Source organism: Tubulanus polymorphus, chromosome 4 (assembly GCF_964204645.1).
Source record: "Tubulanus polymorphus chromosome 4, tnTubPoly1.2, whole genome shotgun sequence".
Classification (NCBI taxonomy): Eukaryota; Metazoa; Nemertea; class Palaeonemertea; order Tubulaniformes; family Tubulanidae; genus Tubulanus; species Tubulanus polymorphus.
Genome location: NC_134028.1, coordinates 21,599,454 through 21,620,396, shown reverse-complemented (window position 1 = coordinate 21,620,396; position 20,943 = coordinate 21,599,454). Strand labels below are relative to the sequence as shown.

The following is a 20,943-nucleotide window of genomic DNA, read 5'->3' as shown; positions in this document are numbered from 1 at the left end:
CCAAAACGAACTTTCAGAGAAAATTGGACGTTTTTCGTTGTTTTGGCGGGAGCGCCAAAACGAAAGTTCGTTTTGGCGGGGGCGCCAAACTGAAAGTTCGTTTTGGCGGGGGCGCCAAAACGGAATTTTCTTTGTTTTGGCGCGCCAAAACGAACTTTCAGAGAAAATTGGACGTTTTTCGTTGTTTTGGCGGGAGCGCCAAAACGAAAGTTCGTTTTGGCGGGGGCGCCAAACTGAAAGTTCGTTTTGGCTGGGGCGCCAAAACGGAATTTTCTTTGTTTTGACTCGCCAAAACGAACTTTTAGAGAAAATTGGACATTTTTTTTCGTTTTGGCGTTCTGGCGTTCTGGCGCCCTCATTTACATACCAGGAATTTTACGCTATGGCCCTTATCAGCCACCATAGTTACCGGATATACCGGCGGGATTTACATTAATGTACTGGGTATATCCTTATGTCAACTCAATCAATCTTCAAATTGGAGGCTTCCCCCTTCCCAAAGCATCGAGTATCATAAAACGTTTCGTAAAACAGCGTGCGCTGGAAAAAAAACGAGTTTAATGAGCAGCATGAGCTTTTACAGCAGTTTCAATGAATATATGTTGTATACATATTATTTACTAAAATAGAGCTGCCAGCTGTTCCGGATTTTCAGTATTTGTAACTATTTTCTAACGAGAAATACTGAAATTTGATTTGTTTGATGTGTACATAAAATAATATGAAAGATGTTATTGAGGGTCGGTCTTACTTTTAATTGCTGATTAATTGAACATTTACTTTCATATTTCGATGAAATGTCCCGAAAAGAAATCTGACTTGCGAGAGGTTTTCAGAGGTTGGGTTGGCAGCCCTGTGAATAGTTTTCTATTCTTTCTGCATCTAAAGAGTCGAAAGTATAGATGTAGAATTTCTGTTTTGTAGACATACACTGGAAGCATCCTCGTGGCTGTCAACCCGTATAAGATGTTCGATGTTTATGGTTTGGATATGGTTAAACGTTATGAAGGACAGGTGCTCGGAACTCTTCCACCGTAAGTATTTGATAAATAGGTATAAAAAGTTTGGATTTAAAGAATACGTTCTGAGTCGAGATTCCAGGTAGGGGCCTGGTCGAAAACCTATAAAGCCGAAATCCATATAATTAGCAATAACAATATATAGATATCATTTTCTGGCGAATATGTTATGTGAATCGAATAATGAATCAAATTTATAAACGATTAAGATACCGGTTATTAGATTACCAAATCCGTAGCTGATAACTGACAAGCATGTGATTGTGAAAAAATTACCGATAACCTGCGAATTATTACTGTCCTCATTTTAACTACTGTGGAATCTCGTTACAACGAACTCGGATACAACGATTCTTCGGATATAACAAATATAGAATTTTGTCTCTCGAGTAAGAAAATGTGATTAATTTAATACTGGATATAACGAACTATCGATTATAACGAACGTATTTCCAGGTCCCGTAAAGATCGCTGTAACGGGGTTCCACTGAATTTAGTGAAAAATTTTGTACGTAGAAATTCATTTATTTTTCAAATTTTTATTTGTCAGACATTTATTCGCTATCGGTAACGACGCTTACATGAAAATGATCAAAGACGACGAGAAACAGGTGATCGTGATCAGCGGTGAAAGCGGCGCTGGTAAAACGGAGAGCACCAAACTGCTACTGCATTACCTAGCAGCCGTCAATCAGTCCAAAAATAACCTGGTCACCGAACAGATATTGGAGGCCAATCCGCTGTTGGAGTCGTTCGGTAACGCGAAAACCATACGCAACGATAATTCAAGCCGCTTCGGAAAATACGTCGAAGTCTACTTTAAAAAGTAGGTTGATGATAATATGTTGATGATAAAAAAAATCATTTTCACATAGCCGGAGCTCTAAGGCCTTTCTAATAGGAAGTGGATATCGTGCCCCCAACCTTTAACAACCCTAATTGTAAAAGTAGATTTTCTTTCAAATTGTGTGTGTATTTGAAAAATATATACGTAATAATTATTTTACTCATTGCGAGCACGGAGAGTGTATACGGGTAAATACAAAATATATAGTTTTAATTTTGACAGTATATGTATGATTTGATAGCGATTTTGATGCGTCAAATGAACATTCAGTTCTGACAGAATATCTACGGTAGTGATTTTGTCGCGTCAAGAGCTTTGACAGTATATCTACGATAGCGATTTGGTTTTGTCAGAATATGTGAGATCATATTTGACGCGCCAGAAACGATGTTTTGATGAGCATTTTATGTTGACTGATTTAATAATAAACCCAGTGATGTTCAAATTCTGACTCGATTAAGATGTAGAGGTTTAATGAAAACGATTTAAACAATTTTAAACAGTTAACATTGTAAGCTTACTTATTTCTCTACTTTCCTCTGCTTACCTGTCAATCACGATGATGCGCTATCGGGGGCAGTAATTTAGGATTTTGTGTGAACTGTTTGAAATTGTTCAACCTGCAGGGGGTGTAAAATCCACGTAGTATTATTTCCTTCTACCGGTATAAGATTTCTGAGAAAACAAGAGTGTATCCTGCACTGCTTGTGGATCAATATAGAAATGATGTATGATACGTAGATTTCTTGAATAATGATATTTGCATGAAAAAACTGTCACTCTCTTGTCTTTTTGATCTTATCTTCTTTCTATAAACTGGTGTGACGCGCCGCCGGTCTTGATAAATATGAAAATCTTTTCTAAATGATTTTTCATTTCAGTTGTGCAATAACTGGTGCTAGGATATCGGAATATCTTTTGGAGAAATCACGGATAGTTACACATGTAAGTACAGGACAAGTCATAGTCTAGTACCTAGCCGTTGTTCATCCGTAACAACGACTGGTATTCAGACAAGACCAGTCACAAAGTTCCAACAGAAACCAGCCAAAAAAGCCATCCGGGTCGCATGAGCTCCAGCTCCGAAGCTCACGCCGGCAAGCGAAAATCATTATTTCAAGGTCACGTGGATGTAAAACAGTAGACAAACGATTCGATGTATATTTTTACCAGCGGGTTCTGTCATTGTCAGTGTCACCAAATCCTACTTTTTCTCAACGGCTTGTTGATGGAGAATGGATGATACCAGTATCCCACCAGTATCCCTGGATTTCAGGGATACTGGTATCATCTGGGGCCGGTTCCATGGTCATGGCTTAGACTTAAGACCAGTCTAAGACCAACTTTTTAGTTCTATCTATCTAGTTGGCAGCCAATCTAACTAACAACTTAAGACCAGTCTTAAGACACTTTTGAACTAAGTCACGACGGTGCAACTGGCCCCTATGGTGGCTGATAAGGGCCATAGTGTAAAATTCCTGGTATGTAAATGAGGGCGCCAGAACGCCAAAAAGAAAAAAAACGTCCAATTTTTTCTGAAAGTTCGTTTTGGTGCGCCAAAACAAAGAAAATTCTGTTTTGGCGCCCCGCCAAAACAACGAAAAACGTCCAATTTTCTTTAAAAGTTCGTTTTGGCGCGCCAAAACAAAGAAAATTCCGTTTTGGCACCCCGCCAAAACTAACTTTCAACCACGTAAAATAATTTTATAAATGCAAATTTATGCAAATTACACACAAGATCAACGCGCCAAATTGAAAAATAATTTTACTGTGGTTGAATGCTTGTTTTGGCGGGGGCGCCAAAACGGAAATAACCGCGCCAAAACAAAGAAAATTCCGTTTTGGCGTGGTTATTTCCTTTTCGAGAAATTTCGACGTTTTTCGTTGTTTTGGCGGGGGCGCCAAAATGAAAGTTCGTTTTGGCGGGGGCACCAAAACGGAATATTCTCCGTTTTGGCACGCCAAAACGAACTTTTAGAGAAATTCCGACGTTTTTCGTTGTTTTGGCGGGGGCGCCAAAACGAAAGTTCGTTTTGGGGGAGCGCCAAAACGGAATTTTCTTTGTTTTGGCGCGCCAAAACGAATTTTCAGAGAAAATTTGACGTTTTTTTTCGTTTTGGCGTTCTGGCGTTCTGGCGCCCTCATTTACGTACCAGGAATTTTACACTATGGCCCTTATCAGCCACCATAGGCCCCTGGTATCCTGGAAAGCCCCTGTGTTTTCACCATAATATTGATGGGCTTAAATGATATTATTGTTTCCTGCGCTCCTCAGCTGGCGTACCAGGTGTGTGTGTGTGTGGCACTCGCAGTAGTGTCAGTGAGCAGAGTGGTGCAATAAAACATACATCAGATCAGTTTCATAAGGAAGAATATGTCCGTCATCCTGGTTTAGAATGGCTGAGTTTAGGCGGTTCACTTGTTCACAATTCATCTGTCCGATGAATTAATTAATCCTTAATTGATACAACATTATTGAATCGATAAACCACAAGCCCAACACGATTTCGCATCAATGTGAAATGAATTCAGCTGTGGGTGTCACCCAGTCCCAAAGCTGTTACCAGTGATGCATTGTTAGCTGCCACAAGTGATTCTAGATGGGTCTATTCAGTAGTCAATCATTGTCCTGAAGGGACATAATTGTTCAATGAGCTTTGACAATGGATGCATGTAACTCTACAAGGAACACTGGTTGACTAGGGCCCAGTTTAACGAAAAAGTGTAAGCCAAAAATGGTTAAGTTTGAATTGTCCTCATTGAAAACATGAAGTAACCAAATAGCAAAAATTTGAGTTAAACTTTTTTGTAAAACTGGGTCCCGGAAAACTCAGGGAATTAGAAAAATGGAGAACAGTTTAAGGAAAATTCAGGGAATGCTTTACAAACTTCGCAAAAAGCCTGAAAAACTCAGAAAACTCAGAAAAGAATCAGAAAACTCAGGGAATTAGATAGCTGTGCCGTGTTATAGGCCTAGGCCTATGTGATTCAATGAAAAATTGAATGAATTGTATCATTTTAAAACCGGAACTTAAAAATTTCTCTCAATTAGGTAATTTTGTGTAGTCACATGGAAGAATCAGGGAAAACTGCAGAAAGTGGCTGTTTATATGTCACTTTTCTCCGATTCAACTAAAATTTAGAGTGATGAAGACTTTTTGGCAATCCTTAAATACTATAAGAAAAATATGAAGTTGGCCTATATCATGGTGGCAGGTAGACTGGTCTGAATACCGGTCTTGTTAGGGGTCCTCTTAAGGGAACAAGGCTAACTAGGATATAGGTAGACCTGAGATATCTGATAGTGGCTAAGACGTCCTAGGCCAGATAGATTCTAACATGGAATTGTTTGTGATTTCAGTCAGAAGATGAGCGATCATATCATGTGTTTTATGAGATACTCACTGGAATGACCGATAGACAGAAAACTGAACTAGGTTTATCAGCTGCTGAGAACTACTTCTATCTCAATCAGGTAGGATTATAGACATCCATGCTGAGATCCATACAGACATTCTGTGCTAAGATCCATGTAGCGATCTGCAGGCGCGGATCCAGACTGTTGCACATGTAGCGTGTGCAGTAGTTGCAGTTTTCAAATGCCCTTGAAAAGTTTTTGTTTTTGTTTCGGGAAGGAAATAAAAGAGCACACAATATGTGAGCCATAAAAAGTGACTGCCTTTTTGAACTAGACCTAAAGCAAAATGCGAATGAAAATAAATTCCCCAAATCAAAAAAGGCAATCTAAGGCACTCTCATTTGCTCAAAAAAGGCACTCATATTATTGTTACTCTATAAGTCGCTCGCTGGGCATTAATACTGGCCCTTTTCAAAATTGGTGCCCTTTTTTCACGGTGCTGTAGTCATTGAATAGCCCTGGATCTGCGCCTGATCTGTGCTAAGATTCATGCACAGACGCTGAGATCCATATTGGGGACCATGCTGAGGTCTGTGCAGAGATCCACGCCGAGATCCATGTGCAGATGCTGATATCCATGCTGAGATCCATGCACAGATGCAGAGATCCATATTGAGATTCATGCAGGTATTGAGATTCATACAGGTGTCCTGTGTCCAAAGATAATCCAAGCTCAACTATTATTTACAGGGAGGAAGTTGCTCGATTGAGACAAAAAATGATGAGGATGATTACCGAGCGTTACAATCAGCTATGCAGATTTTAAATTTCACCGAAGACGAACAGAAAACCATCTACAAAATTCTGGCAGCTGTGCTGCATATGGGCAATATATTCTTCAGGAAAAAGGTACCTCCACACATTGAAGGCCCTTGGATACTCGTCCGTGAAAATAATACCATACAGCAGAGATATATCATACATATCGGATGCCAGATGACGATCATATTCAGTCATCTCTGAACTGAATTTTTTGAATCCCAAATCCAAATATTATCCTAAATAAGTCAAAACAAAGATATTAGATTCACTATTCCACTTGTTTTTTGCTATGGAGTGGATTTACTTTGATTTCAAATGTGGAAGAAAGATCAACGCGGAAGACTTGAGTAATGTTTACTACTAACAAAACCTAGAACACATCCTCGTTTAACCTCAACAGTTCCCCATCAGTTTGTACGGCCAATCAATGGCCTTGTACTACGGAGAACTTGGCGAGTGGAGACTCCATTCAACTTAATATCACACAGAGTTTACGCCCGATACAAGGTTTGAAATCCAACTGATTTTAAGTCTCTTAGTCTTTATTATAATAACTTCGTAGCTCAGTTAGATAAGTTATTTTGCTGTTGTATTGAATATCAGTTTTTTTCCTATGAAAAATAATGTAATATACACAAAATATGTTTTACAATACTGAAGTATACAATACTAATTGGACATTATTAGTACATGTATCGAATATCAGTGCCGAGTGACAGGCGGGTCCTGCTGGCTGCTTACGTTGAGCGGGCAACACTTTAAATCTCGTGGTCTTGTCTTGAGGTTAAATGAACAATCCAACAGGATTGGGGAAACCAAGACCGAAAGCTAAGCAAAGATTTATTGTGGTTGATATTTTGAAGGCTGATGATTCTACGATAGAAGTAGCGTCTGATACAGAATTACGCTGGGTTTCTCATCTATTGGATTTAGATGAACAGTGGTTGTACCAAGTTTTGACTATGAAAGTTACGGTATGTATATTTTCGGGAAACGGGCCGATCTATCGACTGATATCGAAGGTCTAGTGATAAATTTTTGGGGTAATTTTGATTATTAAAAAGGTATACACTATTTGGAGGTGTATTAACAATAACTGCATCACATTTGAAAATTCAGGGATGGCATTTCGTAGCATTTCGAAGTAGAAAACTTGTCCTTATCCTATCAATTCTAACTCAATAGTGATATTTTCATATCTTTCGCCTGTCGCGCTCATTTAATCACTGGTTCCTGTTTATAGCTCCGTTTTATGACTAATTTTCAGGAAGCCCGCGGAGAACGTGTGCTGTCTCCGTACACATTAGATCAAGCAATTGATGCCAGGTACGAAACATGTCAAAACCTCATTGATACTTTTGCAATCTGGCAATTGTGAATTTTCTCCCGGTTTCTGCTTACATTCATGTTTGTATCACAAAAAGCATGCGCTAAATTGTGCCAGTTATTAAACCTGACTGATTAATACCTGAAGGTGGTGGAGATAATTTTTCAGATAACATTTGAAAATTCTACCCCAGTGTGTTAAGTAATGGGCATACCACTTCAGTGTATCTACACCGCAGTGCACTATATTGTCAGTTACTAGTATCTAACTGTGTTAGCAAATGCTGCCACCTTTCAATACAGATAAAAACTAATTTCCAATTACATCATTACACCACGATGCGGAGTACTAGCAAAATTTATCACTGATTTATACACCGTGCTGTGGTGTAGATGCACTGAGTGGGTTCAACGCATTGAGAAAAAATTCTGGATGACAATGAAACAGTTTGTTCTATTATGGATATCTGAATACTGTTATTTGAAACTTCTACTGAGGATTAAATGCTACATCATGAAAGTTTTATTTCATTACAGGGATGCGATTTCTAAAGGCTTGTATTCGCAACTTTTCACGTGGCTCGTCGAGAAAATGAATAGTTTGGTTCAAACGACGAATAAGAAACACTCAATCGCTATTCTGGATATCTTCGGATTTGAGGTAGGTCGCTTATAATGTAAAATATAAGTAAGATTTTCAGGGTCCCTAAAACTCCTTGATATCCTTAGAAAATTCCAAACCAAAAATGCTTTTAAAGAATCTACAATATAACAATCTACGGTTATCTATACGCGTATCATCTGGTTCTTTCCACAGGATTTCTACCGGAACAAATTCGAACAGCTTTGCATAAATTACGCGAATGAAACGCTACAGTATTACTTCAATAAACACATATTCAAACTAGAACAACAGGAATACAGTAAAGAGCATATAAACTGGTCGTTTATTGATTTCTCCGATAACCAGGCCGTTCTCGATCTGTTGGCGAAAAAACCGGTCGGAATAATACATCTGCTCGATGATGAGAGTAACTTCCCGAAGGTAAGATTTCATTAACTCAACTCGTTTGAAAGGAGCCACTTAACGTGAATGGTGCACAAGTCAAGAGCGATCAGTAAAAATAGGGAAAAGAGCAACACGCAAATTAAGCATTAGAATTTTATTGAGCTATATTACATGTATCACGGATTATGGTAATTTTGCAGAAAGTTCCAGGATATTGACAATTAATAAGGATGGGATGAACTACATAAACGGGGTGCAGTCACTTTCCTGGAAATCAGGAAAAAGTCAGGAACATTTTTTTTCTTTAAAAAAGTCAGGGAATTTTGTAAAAAAAGCTAAAAAGTCAAGGAAAAGTTAGGTAAATTTGTTAGATTGCTAGATCACGCGTAAAATCTTATAATTTTTCATGTTATATAATGTTGTACGCATTTGACTGAGTTCATTGATTGGATTCTTAGCAGATCAAGTCATGGAAAACAATGTGCACATCAGGGAATAGTCAGGAAAAAGCTAGTCAAATAAAAGTAGCCACTTGACAAAATGCAACAGGCAAATTTGCATTAAAATTTCAATCAAGTATTACATTTATCACCGGTTATAGTAATTTTTCAGAAAGTTCCAGAATATTGACGATTAACTAGGACGGGATCAACTACGTAAAACTAACGTATAATCTATATCGGGTCAATGAAAAAGTTGATTTTTTGTCATTGGAAATTGTTCATATTGTTGTTTATTATCGATCTTTCCTCTGTAAATCAACGCGATAAAAGAAACAATAAATATCAAGATGGCCACCATACGACAAAGCCAGTCAAATGTCATTATCGGTAACATGAAGCCGGCAAACAGTGGTCCTAGTATATACCCGAGATCCATCGTCAGTATCGATAGTCCGTATATCGCTCCATAGGTGGCGTGACTGTAGCGTTCGTCGGCAACTCGCGCGAGCGTTGAATTGATACTACACGGAAATATACCGAGCCCGATTCGAACGAGTCCTTCGGGCGCGAGAACGTGCCAGACCGAGGCACAAGTCGGGTACGTAGCCATTCCGGCCGAGTAAAACCACATACCCGCGACGATCCACGCCCACCGGTGACTGTTGCCAAAATATCCTGTTAGTAAATTTCCGGCCACCATTAGCGGCATGCACGTGAGCAACACGACGGTTATTTGCCACAAAGCAGCGGTGAGATCGTAATACAACCATTCAAATAGTACAGTAGCATAGATCGATACGCCAAAATAGAAAGTGAAATTGGTCAAGAGACCTAAAGTTATGTACGGATCATATAGAAACAATGTATACGTCGCCGAACCAGTTTCTTCTTGAATTCTTCGGAGTGCTTTGTCTTTAGGTCTGCTTAGTAACGCTAATAAACCGCCGAAAATGCAGAAAACTGCAAGCACCAAACTCGGAGACTCCAAGTCAAAATATTCAAACAGCAACGGTCCTATTATAATGCTGAACGCTTGTCCAGTTGGGTGTCCGACTAGACTCTTACCGAGCGCTTTGTTCCGTTCCGTATCATCCGAAAATGTTTCGCCCAACGACGCCAAGCTCGAAACTGATGTTAAACTGAGCCCGATGCCTTGAAGCGCGCCGATCGCCACTAACAGCGGCGTACTAGACGCGAACGCCATGCCAAACATGGCCGCAGCATTGATCAAACAACTCGCGCACCGCGGCCATCGCCAGCCGAATTTATCGACGATGACCCCCGATACGAGTGAGAAAATGAGTTCAAACGTGTAACGCATGGCCGTCGTGTATCCTAATACGTGATTCGCGGAGCTAGTTACTTTTTTACCGTAGAGCAGGTCGGCATACGTCGTCGCGTTAGTCGTCTCGGTCGACGAGTCCAATTCGACGACGACAACCGGCAGCAAGATGGCCGACAGCCGACTCGTCGACGCGTAGATCGATAACGATACGAACGCGACGACGACGACGAGGGCTTTCGATTGACGGAACGACGTTCGTGCGTCGTGGCCATCCATCCTCGTCTTAGGCCGCGCGATTCTGAAATCAATAAGAAAAAATAAATTCCAAGACTTAAAGCAAGAAGTGGCGCAGCGGCCGAGTGGGGTCTCTGGTCTTGTCAATCTAGGGTTTACGGGTTCAAACCCTGTTGGCTTGGTCGAAGGTTCTTCTCTGGTCTCTCCCCCATCGGTAAAAAGAAACATCGAACCCGCCAATAATGCCCTGAAAGGTGCTCTGTGGGTTGAGGGTATTAAAAAAAAAAGAACTGAAAACGATACATGAAAATAAAGCCTTCAAATATGTTAAAGCACGGAATGAAGACTAAAAATAAATGTTTCCTTAACTGTGCGCTTTTGCTCTGATACAAGAAACACAGTTTTTTGAAACGGAAATTCGTGGTTCATTCAGCATCACTATTGTTATGGTACCGAATACATTGCGATGGTACTGAATAAGCGGCGAATAGGCCTTGAGTAATTGAACCGTACTGAAATCTGTCGGTTCTACTGTCAATCTGTGATCTTCCTTACCTAGATCATCCTTCTTTTCATATCCCTCAACAAAAAGGCAATGACAAATCTTTCTCGCCAGGACGAACGAGGATATGCTTTTTATAGTGGCAGTATGTGTATTTATGTGTAGAAGTTCGTTCCCAATGACACCACCGCCTTGAATGTAGTTTCATTCAGTTCAGAATTAGATAAAAGGTGATCTTGTAAAATGTAAGTTTGCTTCAAAGGAATTTTTGAATCCATTGAATACGAATAGTATTTTATAGATTTTATAGTAACCTTAAATTTTTCAAGAACTCGTTTCAATTGGTGTCTTTTGTATTTCCCGTGAATCTTGAATACTTTTAAAAAAATGAGGGTTAACTGTCACGTTTACTCAAGTAGTATGTTTGTTGGAGGATTAAACCTATCACTGTTTTAATATTTATTTCAATCAGTCATGTGATATTGCCTTGTATATTGCTGCAAGTTTTTTCGGTTTGTTTCATTGTTCGCTATAAAGGTCGTTGTACAGACATGACATGAACGGAGAAAAACATGTGGGAGAATCAGAGAAAAACAAGGAAAAAATGGAAAAATTGTTCTATTGCGGTCATTTTAAAATGGATGGGATCTGGATAGAAAATTCAAATAAAAGCTTAATCACTATGCCAGTATTTTCCAGATAAAATGTCGGAAGGATGGGGGAGGGATGGTTAAAAAGGTGAAAATTGTGTCAAATTCTATTCAAGTGATGAGAAAAAAGAAGAAAACTATTATCAACCTTTCACAAATGATCAGAGGGAGGAAGGGAGGGAGTTAGAAGGAGGAACGTATGGGAATTATTTAATCTTACCTTAACCAGGTGTATCTAGTTAGTACCAATATCCACTTATTTTCCCCACCAGAGCTCACTTTTTTAAAAAACCAAGCATATATGTAACATTTTGAAGGTATTCAATGCTCATTATCACTATAATTATCTAATTCTATAATTATCACTATTGTCTGCCAGGGTTTCATTTCATTATATTCCATGCATAAATGTTATTTATGGCCCGGCTAGTCGTGATTAGTTTAGCTTATATATTGTAAATAACTAAAGCACATTTGAACATCAAAAGAAAAAAGATAACATTTGCCTTTCTACTTGGTTTTCGTCATTATTTAATCTGCATTTCAGGAAAATAATGAAACAAAATTTTTAAACCATTAAGTCATCTGAATTCCTTCATTTGATAATAACTTCCTGGTCTCAGTACATTTTTAATAGGCAATCAGAGTGATTGGAGAAGAAAAGTTTTTCATATAGACTCTTAGCCTAAGATTCTACGAGAATGTCTGATGTTGAGCATGATTTTTTATATTCTAGGGTACTGATCAGTCGTATTTGGATAAATGTCATTATAACCACTATGCAAATGATTTATATGAGAAACCGCGGATGGCTGGACCGGAATTCTGTATCACTCATTACGCTGGTAAAATTACCTACACGGTAAGTGTGCTCCACTGTTTTGAAGTGTTTTTGTTACGCAGTGTGCAGCCCTCTAAAAAAAACAAAAAGAAACATTTGTGCTAATAATCCTGTTAAATGTTTATAAAACCTTTGAATGTTGAATGTTTTCTCGTAATATGTTTTCGTGCAGCTATGTTCTTCAAAAGAAAACAAAAAAACATATTTGTCATTGCGGATTTTGATTTAGGAAGTGACCACCTTTCATGGATGGGTCGACATATATGCAGCTAATTTGCTCTGGAGTTTTAAGTTGTCTTGTGTTGAACAAATCATTGCTGCATGCAGAAAGTAGCCTTAGATTTAATTTTGATTTAGGTGACCAATTTTCTGGAGAAAAATAAGGACACACTTCGCACAGATGTAGTTGACTTGCTTACGCAAAGTCGCAATCACGTGAGTCAAAATTTACTGTTTTTGTGTTGTGCTAATAATTCTCGACATCCTGTATAAGACGAATTCAATGGACACTGAAAAGTACATAAAGAACATGAAAGGCACTTTGTATTATTTTATATGAATTGATATGACGTTTTCAGTTGAGATCAATTTATACATTAACACATACATATTGTGTTTATCTGTGTTGCAATAAAACGTAAAGACAGGTAGCGCTTTGAGGGTTAACCCTTTCAGTGCTGGCTAATTAATACCCTATAGTGCTGAAGATAATTTTAAAAAATTCTGAAAAATTCCACCCTAGTGTGTTGAATAACGGGAATAGCACTATAGTGCGTCTACACCCTGGCGCGGTGTATCGTTAGTTACTAATATTTCACTATGTTTGACAGGTGCTGCCATCTTTCAAGTGAGATAATTAGTAATTACTAATTAAATCAATACACCGAAGTACGGTGTACCAGCAAAATCCATCACTGATTCGTACACCGCACTGCGGTGTAGACGAAAGGGTTAAGTAGATTTATTTAGATACCGATGTATGGTAGCTTCGTCAGGTCAACGAAACCTGATGAAGCTACTATACATTAGTAGCAAAAAGTTCGTACTCTGAATAGATCTAATCAAACATTTCAGCACTATTTGTCTACGTTTTCGGATTCAACACCAGGTTAACACGGCTTATTTCCTCCTCCCTCCTCATCTTGTATTGATTGTTGATTTCGTCTTTATTTCACCAATGATTGCAACATCTTCTGCCACTGCCTTCCTAGTCCGGAACGTTCTTTAATCGTTAAAAGTTGACACATTAGGTTCGAGTGTTTGCTTTTTACAGATGATATCTCAGATGTTTCACGATTGGAGGAATCGTTCCCTGATGAAAACGGTGAACAAAGCGACCGGGCGATTCGTGACGATGCGTCCAACGTTACAAACAGTCGCGTCGAGATTCCACGAGTCACTGTTAAAACTCATCGAACAAATGTCCAAGTGAGTAAAAAGTTGTAGAGAGATAATAAAGGGTGGAGTAGGTCATGCACACGCGTTTGCTGCTTGCAATGTGACATAATCGGTTGCAACTGTTAGCAACTGGTTACATGTAGGTGGACCGTGATAAAACGCTAATCGGGTGAAACTAATTAATCATACCGGTATCAAATATTGCTATTGATAATATCAAAAATTCATAAAGACTATGAAAATGGATGAAAAAGAAGGAAGATCTTTCACCATCTAGTGAGAAAATGGGCAACTTCTCATAGTTGGGCAGCTATGATCTATATTGGAGAGACTCCACTGAGTCGAAACGATACAAAAATTGTATTTTTAAGTTGAAAAGTAAATCTGTCACTGGAATCTCAAACAAAGGAAAAATTCCCTATTTTTCAAGTTGTACATTACTAGTCTTTATGAATTTCTGATATATACAATATAATAATACGTGTCTTATATAGCGCTAAATCCAGCCAGGCTGCTCAGAGCGCTTTACATTTTTCGATATTGTTACCCCGGCCAATTTTATACTCTAACATGTATCAGTCATCTCTCCCTGGGGAGAAGTAACACCGAGCTGCTAACGCTCAGGAGTCATCTATCGGGCCAGGTACCCATTTACTCCTGGGTGGAGAGAGGCATTGAGGATAAGTGTCTTGCCCAAGGACACTACAGCAATGTACGGGGTTCGAACTCACGACCTGGTTTCCCAGAGTCGAACGCTCTAACTGCTCGGCCACCACCGCTCCACCAAATAATATGATAATATTTCTCGTTTATCAAAGGAATTGAATGCGTACTTAAATAACAATCTTGAATCGATGTCTGTCGATGTGTTTACTGTTGGTATTAGCTTTAGAGATGATTTTACAATTTTTCAGGTGTAATCCATACTTCATACGCTGTATCAAACCGAACAATGAGAAGACGCCGATGAATTTTAAGATGCCGGTCGTATTGGATCAGTTACGGTACACGGGAATGCTGGAAACGATACGCATACGCAAACAAGGATATCCGATACGTATCAAATTCAAACAATTCATCGATCGGTAAGAAATTTCTGTCACGGATTTCGTTTTTGGTGTCGGGAAATCGAGATCAACAAATGAAAAAGTTGGCGTCAGTTTAAGTGGGTGAATTTGATGGGGTTTTGAGAAACAACTATCGGTATTTCCCTTGAATTTCCCTCGATTACAAAAGATCTGCTAGCATAGAAAAATGTGACATTTTAAGTAATCCAGAATAACTGAACTCACAAAATATAATCATTTTGCATATGAATATGTAGCTTAGATATAAGTCCAACAATCATGAGCCGAAAATGTTAGAATATTGTTATGTTAAGATTTATTTTTTTTTAAATTAAAATTTTCGGTCTTTCTCTAAAAACCATTGATTGATTATCAAGGAACTGAATACGTATCTTGTCTTATGTAGGTTCCATGCATTACTCGGACCACGCAAACCTAAACAGCAGCAGCAGAAACTTTCGGAGAGTCAGTATTGTGAGATTATACTCACTCACTCCAGTGGCAAATATGCCGAACATTTCCAGATCGGTTTATCTAAGGTACGTCAATGAGATATGCTTAGCATCCTCGCTTGCCACAGTAGTAGTGTCAGTAGACCAGTTTGCTTCAGTTACCAGCCTATGCTAGACAGCCAAAGAGATGTGCATATGCACTACATGTATTAGGCTGTTACTGAAATGATGGCGCCCTTTAAAGACTTACTGTAATTATTACCGTTTGTCTTTCAAATGACTTGGCTCAAAACAGATTATGGGTAATCGATTAGGTATTTATTGCCATGGTTATAAAAAACGCTTTACCCAGAATTTATGGTTTAGAAGCTCAAAACTGAATATTGCTGTAGGGATTAGTGATGTCATAGGGGGATTTTATGGAGGCGGTAATATGATCTATAATCTCCAGATAAACCAACTACGTAATTCTATGATGTCATAGGTCGATTTCATAGAGGCAGCTATTTTTTCCGCTTTCTGGAATGGTCCATACACCTCAGCTGTTGCCTGAGTTAATCATCTTAAAGAAAGCTTAAATGATTATTGTAGTTTGTAGAATTTGTGTAGTGTAGTTTAACTGTAAATGTTGTATTTTGAAGGTGTTCCTGAAAGAATCGTTCAGTAGTTACATCGAGGTTCATCTGATGCGAGTCCAACAGACGGCAGCGTTACATATCCAACGCATTCTCAAGGGAACATTCGCTCGGAAAGAGTTCCTACGTAAAAAGGCGTCGGTGTTAGTTCTACAGAAGCACATCCGAGGATACCAGGCCAGGTAAATTATCACTATTAACAACATATGTGCACAATAGGCACACGGGAAACTGTGCCTTTTATGGTAGAATTTGTTGGGACTCAGATGCGAATCTTCGCAGAAATAGAAAAATAGAAGTAAATAATGTTCACTGGTTTATTGAGTTGACTGGCACTGAGTATATAACAAATTTAAAAAATTCTTCTTTTTTTGATGCAAATATTGTTGAAATGATAAGTTGTGTAGAGTAGGTGTACCTGGTGGAAAAGTGGTTGGAAGCCTCACAAACACATATGTTTGAATTATTGTGTAATCTGGTGTAAATAGATGATACTTTTTTGCAGAACACGGTGGCGTAAATTGAAGTGTGGAGTCGTATTATTGCAGGCTTTGAGTCGCATGAAATCACAACAGAAAAAATTCATTGTCGTGAGTAAAACTTAGACCGATATCTAAACCAGTCATACCTAGTCAATCATATATGAAACATGACCGCAGTGACATTTTTGGATCTTCTCAGACATTTTTTTTTTTGAAGTGTCTAAAGGCTGGCTTATGTCGACAAGCAACGCGACGCCTACCGACTCAACTGGGTTTATCGCCGATTAGCGACAACTAGCGGCCTACGAGAGGCCGCCAGTTGCTCCTCAAACGGTTCGACATAAACCGGCTTGCGACGGCAACGCGACGCCTACCGACGCCTACCGACTCGTCGCAAGCCGTATCCGGCTAGTTGCCCATGTTCTACTCCGGCCTACGGTAGGTGGGCAGTTACTTTCGATCGCAGCCGACATAAGCTCATCTGCGACGCGACGGAACTGAGCGCAGGGGTTCCAGCCAATGAGAGACCTTAATACATAGTACAAATTATCACCGCTAGTTAGCGTCATTCGTAATTAGTCATAAACTTTCAAATTCAAGTAGTTCAAAACATAAACCAAACCTTCAGCATGGCAGAGGACTGGACTGAAGATCTAGAAACGAAATTGGTAGAATTATGGTGTGAGCGGCCATCTTTATAGATGTCGCTAGCACGTTGTATTCAAAACAGAATCAGAATGATCAAAGTCTTAAAGAAATAGCTTTTCTAATAGAAATATATTTCCTAATAATTCAAATTTATTCTCAAAATGCTTATCACGTGACCATTTGAGCCGTTGCAGTTGCTAGTAATCGCAACCGACATAAGCAGGGAAGCAACTGGGTGGATCTCATATCCCGCTAGTCGGCCTCAGTTGCTGCGAATCGGAGTGCAGTCGACATAAGCTGGGCTGCGATCGCGGTTGCTCTCAGTTGCGTTGGTAGGAGTTGGTAGGCGTCGCGTTGCTTGTCGACATAAGCCAGCCTTAAAGATTCAATTACTAGTACTGGCAGACATTTTGATGATGTCATAGGGAGATTGATATGATGTCTGTGGGGATTTCACATCGGCTACTAGTGATTGGATCTTACACAACCACATTTTCTGGAAGAGTGCATAGAACCAAGTTGCCAATTTGGGGATGCCAAAGGGGGACTTAGAAGGCAGCTGTCTTGTGGAAGGCTCTACAATGATGACTTTTTAACCGTGTTTTCAAAAGTTTGAATCTGATTTGGGCACCACATGTAGTGCCACATAGTGCAAAATATTATTGTAATTAAGGCCTTTTCGTTTGATAGAGTTCCCACAAAATACATGATTTTACGTACATTTTGCAAGCTTATGATCTACACACCATCGATGATGTATTTTCTGTGGATGTTAACTATATCAGTTTGGTTGGTAATTCACATCAAGTTTCTGTATTTCCGAATTTCTAGATGCGCGATGAAATGAGACGGCAGAGAAAGGAAGAGGAAAAACTATTGAAACAGTCGCAAGTTGAAGCTAAGGTAAGACTACCTACCTGTACGTTCTATACCAGTAGAGGATAGGTCGACACATAACCGGATTTTGAATCAACTTAGTTACTGAAAGGCACGTTACGTACTAATCCAATACTCTATCTATATGTAGGAATAATTGATAAACCAAAGTCTGAAATCAGCACCATAGAATAGAAATACAGTATCAATACGATATTGAATCTACGCAGTTTTTTCTATTCAACTATGACTGAATGTTTGAAGTCAATTTCGAGTGAAAGCAGACTCATCTGGCTAACAGAATTTGTTCGCTGTCACCCCCGGACTAACTATGACTACTATTTGAGAACAATTTCTACGCTCTTTTTAAGAGCTCAACTACTCCCAATAATATAGAAAAAGACCTCTAAAAATCGGAATAATTTCTTCATTTTCAATTAAATTTCTATATTTCCTTCAAGTTCTGTACCTTGTCCTTTCTCTCTGCCAATATTCTCTGAATTGGGATTGAACTACTATGGTTTTTGGTGAAAAACTACTTCAATAAGAGAAAATCGGTTAGTCATGTCTGCACTGTAATCGTTTGTAAGAGTGTTTTAACTAATTCGTGTTTGATTGTTTCTAATTAGTTAATTAAGGCTGCGGATCCTCGATTTAAATCTCCGAAGGACGGATCGTTCAATCGAGTTCCTACTCGGTTAGAGCAACGTGAAATGCAGGTGATTTTCTCGATCCAGAGACGTTGTATATACCCAGCTTACATCGCGCTTATTTCTCATTCTGTATGATGGCGCCGATTGAATTTTATTCGTGACGTAAATAGCCACGATCACACGAGCTAAATTGAGCAGATTAGCAACGGGCCAACTTTTCAGACAGGTCACGCCATGTGGGTCCGTGCCTATTAGCCAAATTTGGCCCAACCAAAAGGGTTGGACACTGGTCAAATCATTCCATGTGAATGCTAACTGTTTCTGGAAGTGGGTCACCTCAATTTCCATAGCATCGTTTTGATAGGATTTTATATCAAGTGAGTGATTTATGTTCTCTTATTAGGCACTGGCAAAATTTCACTCAGGGTTGGTGCGGCCCTGTTTGATCCAGAACCAAATATTCTTCTTGTGATCGCGGCATTAGTTTCTGCAATATGTTTCTTCTCTGCCTATACACATTAATCGCTTTGATGCTTTAGATGTAAATTGAAATGAGGAACGAACTATACAATTGAACCCACTTAGTAATAACTCACATTAGTTTGCTTACCATTATCATATACTGTCCACCAATAAATCAATGATGTAGAATAATCATTTATATAAGAAAAATATGTTTAATGCATATTTCTCATAAATGATTCTCATAAATGATTTCTCATAAACTGAACGAATTTCAGTTTACTGTATATTCTGCGTTGATATGTATGAAGCCCTACAATTAGAATATGGACATTTTTTATTTGAAAGCACACAAGTGACTAGCATCATTCATGAGTTGGAAGAATGGTTAAAAGATAATGATGATTGTTGAACACAATATAAGATATTTCCAAATAAGATAAAAACCCACTATTTACAAATTAAAAGAATTCTATAATAGAGAATTCATTTATTGAAACAATCTAAAATATAAGAACACGACGTTATGATCTCACCCTTCATCACCCTGACGATGATCTCTAGGGTGAGATGGAAACGATCTTATTATTTGTTCACCACGTTTGAGTGTGGTTATCGTACTTATATTTTTCCAAATAAAATCATAAGAAATTTCTATATTCTATGTGGGTCTGATTCTAATGGTGGTTCTATTTCAATGGAGCCTAGAAGTTTGCACAACTGGTAACTCTTTGTCTATACGAATTACTTTACAATGTGTCAAAATTAATGTTACATTTTCCAGAACCAAAATCTCTATAATAAAAACTACTCGGATCCACAGTTTGTGGCAACCCTAGAGTCGGATGTGGAACCGGGTTTTGGAAAGTTTCAATGAAAACTTCTGAGCAATTGAGAATGACGAAGTTGCTAACGACCATTATTAAATTCTTAGTCAAAAACTTATGGGTGAAATTGGCTCATGTAGAACAAACTTTGGGTAATTAGATATTTACATGCGTATTTGTGTTTTCTGTTATTTTCAGGAAAGAGCAGCTCGAGCTATGGTGAACGTTGCCCATCTAGAAGTTCCGCCGAGGTTGGCGGTTTTATTCGGTCAACAAGATCGTAAGTCTCTTTTTACTCTGCATACAACAACTAGTCAATCAATCAACCGTATCCATCATATAAACGAGCGTATTGATTTATTGAATTATTGATTACCGGTACGCTTCATTCAAACGGTCCTGTTGAAAAGTAGTTTCATGATATGAAACAGATTTTCATAGCCATTTCATCAGTAGCTGTGACTGTGTGTCGACTATTATGAGTAAATGGAGGGAAAATGTTTTTTTTCCATACAGGTATGTTACTTATGTACATCGCAGAACCATTTCAAATCTCGAAGTTCTCAAGTAACAAGTATATAGTATATCATAATGCAGATTCGATATTGCAATATGTATTAGTCACATAATTTGCGACAGATCTCTCTGATATTTTGCTGACTTGTTGATGATAATCTGACTTAGTGCCCGGACTGAAGCATGAGCCATAACAATACTTAAGTTTCAGTGTGTTTTATTGTGTGTGTTGAATCTAGTTATTGTTAACATTAGGATGTACAAGTACAAAAATACACATATTTGCATACAAATATTTGCCGAAGACATTTGTTTTGAATCAGACGCCTCTGAAAATCACCAAATGCCATGATTGGCTAGAGCTGGTCACCTGATATATGCAAATAGCCCCAACCGTCAATCCTAGCCGTAGCTTGTGAATGGCTGAAGCTGGCTCATCTGAAAAACTTGATCTAGACATACAACTGAAATTGTACTATTTTGAACTATTGCTATAAGACTAAAAAGCTCAGTTAAGAAACATATTGAATCAATAGAATCTATCTGCTATTAATGAGATGTGTTAACCAGGTATCAAGTCTGTAAACGGGA

General features: G+C 38.6%; 2 protein-coding genes across 2 annotated transcripts in view; one reads left to right on the top strand and one right to left on the bottom strand.

The window, feature by feature from the left end:
• Positions 1–20,943, top strand: part of LOC141904790 (unconventional myosin-XV-like) — a 55,800-nt gene that overhangs the window by 13,076 nt on the left and 21,781 nt on the right. The window contains exons 6-24 of the mRNA XM_074793463.1: positions 925–1,034; positions 1,570–1,845; positions 2,748–2,811; positions 5,228–5,341; positions 5,975–6,170; positions 6,932–7,020; positions 7,314–7,372; positions 7,910–8,033; positions 8,190–8,417; positions 12,232–12,357; positions 12,694–12,771; positions 13,610–13,764; positions 14,649–14,819; positions 15,208–15,340; positions 15,895–16,070; positions 16,394–16,478; positions 17,850–17,921; positions 18,524–18,613; positions 20,035–20,116. Coding sequence (XP_074649564.1) covers positions 925–1,034; positions 1,570–1,845; positions 2,748–2,811; positions 5,228–5,341; positions 5,975–6,170; positions 6,932–7,020; positions 7,314–7,372; positions 7,910–8,033; positions 8,190–8,417; positions 12,232–12,357; positions 12,694–12,771; positions 13,610–13,764; positions 14,649–14,819; positions 15,208–15,340; positions 15,895–16,070; positions 16,394–16,478; positions 17,850–17,921; positions 18,524–18,613; positions 20,035–20,116 — 2,428 coding nt within the window. The remainder of the gene's footprint in view (positions 1–924; positions 1,035–1,569; positions 1,846–2,747; positions 2,812–5,227; positions 5,342–5,974; positions 6,171–6,931; positions 7,021–7,313; positions 7,373–7,909; positions 8,034–8,189; positions 8,418–12,231; positions 12,358–12,693; positions 12,772–13,609; positions 13,765–14,648; positions 14,820–15,207; positions 15,341–15,894; positions 16,071–16,393; positions 16,479–17,849; positions 17,922–18,523; positions 18,614–20,034; positions 20,117–20,943) is intronic.
• Positions 9,066–11,757, bottom strand: LOC141903290 (synaptic vesicular amine transporter-like). Its single transcript, XM_074791386.1, has 2 exons — positions 11,716–11,757; positions 9,066–10,407 (listed from the first exon to the last, which is right to left on the bottom strand). The coding sequence occupies exon 2, from the start codon at positions 10,383–10,385 to the stop codon at positions 9,066–9,068; it is 1,320 nt and encodes a 439-aa protein (XP_074647487.1). The 5' UTR covers positions 10,386–10,407; positions 11,716–11,757.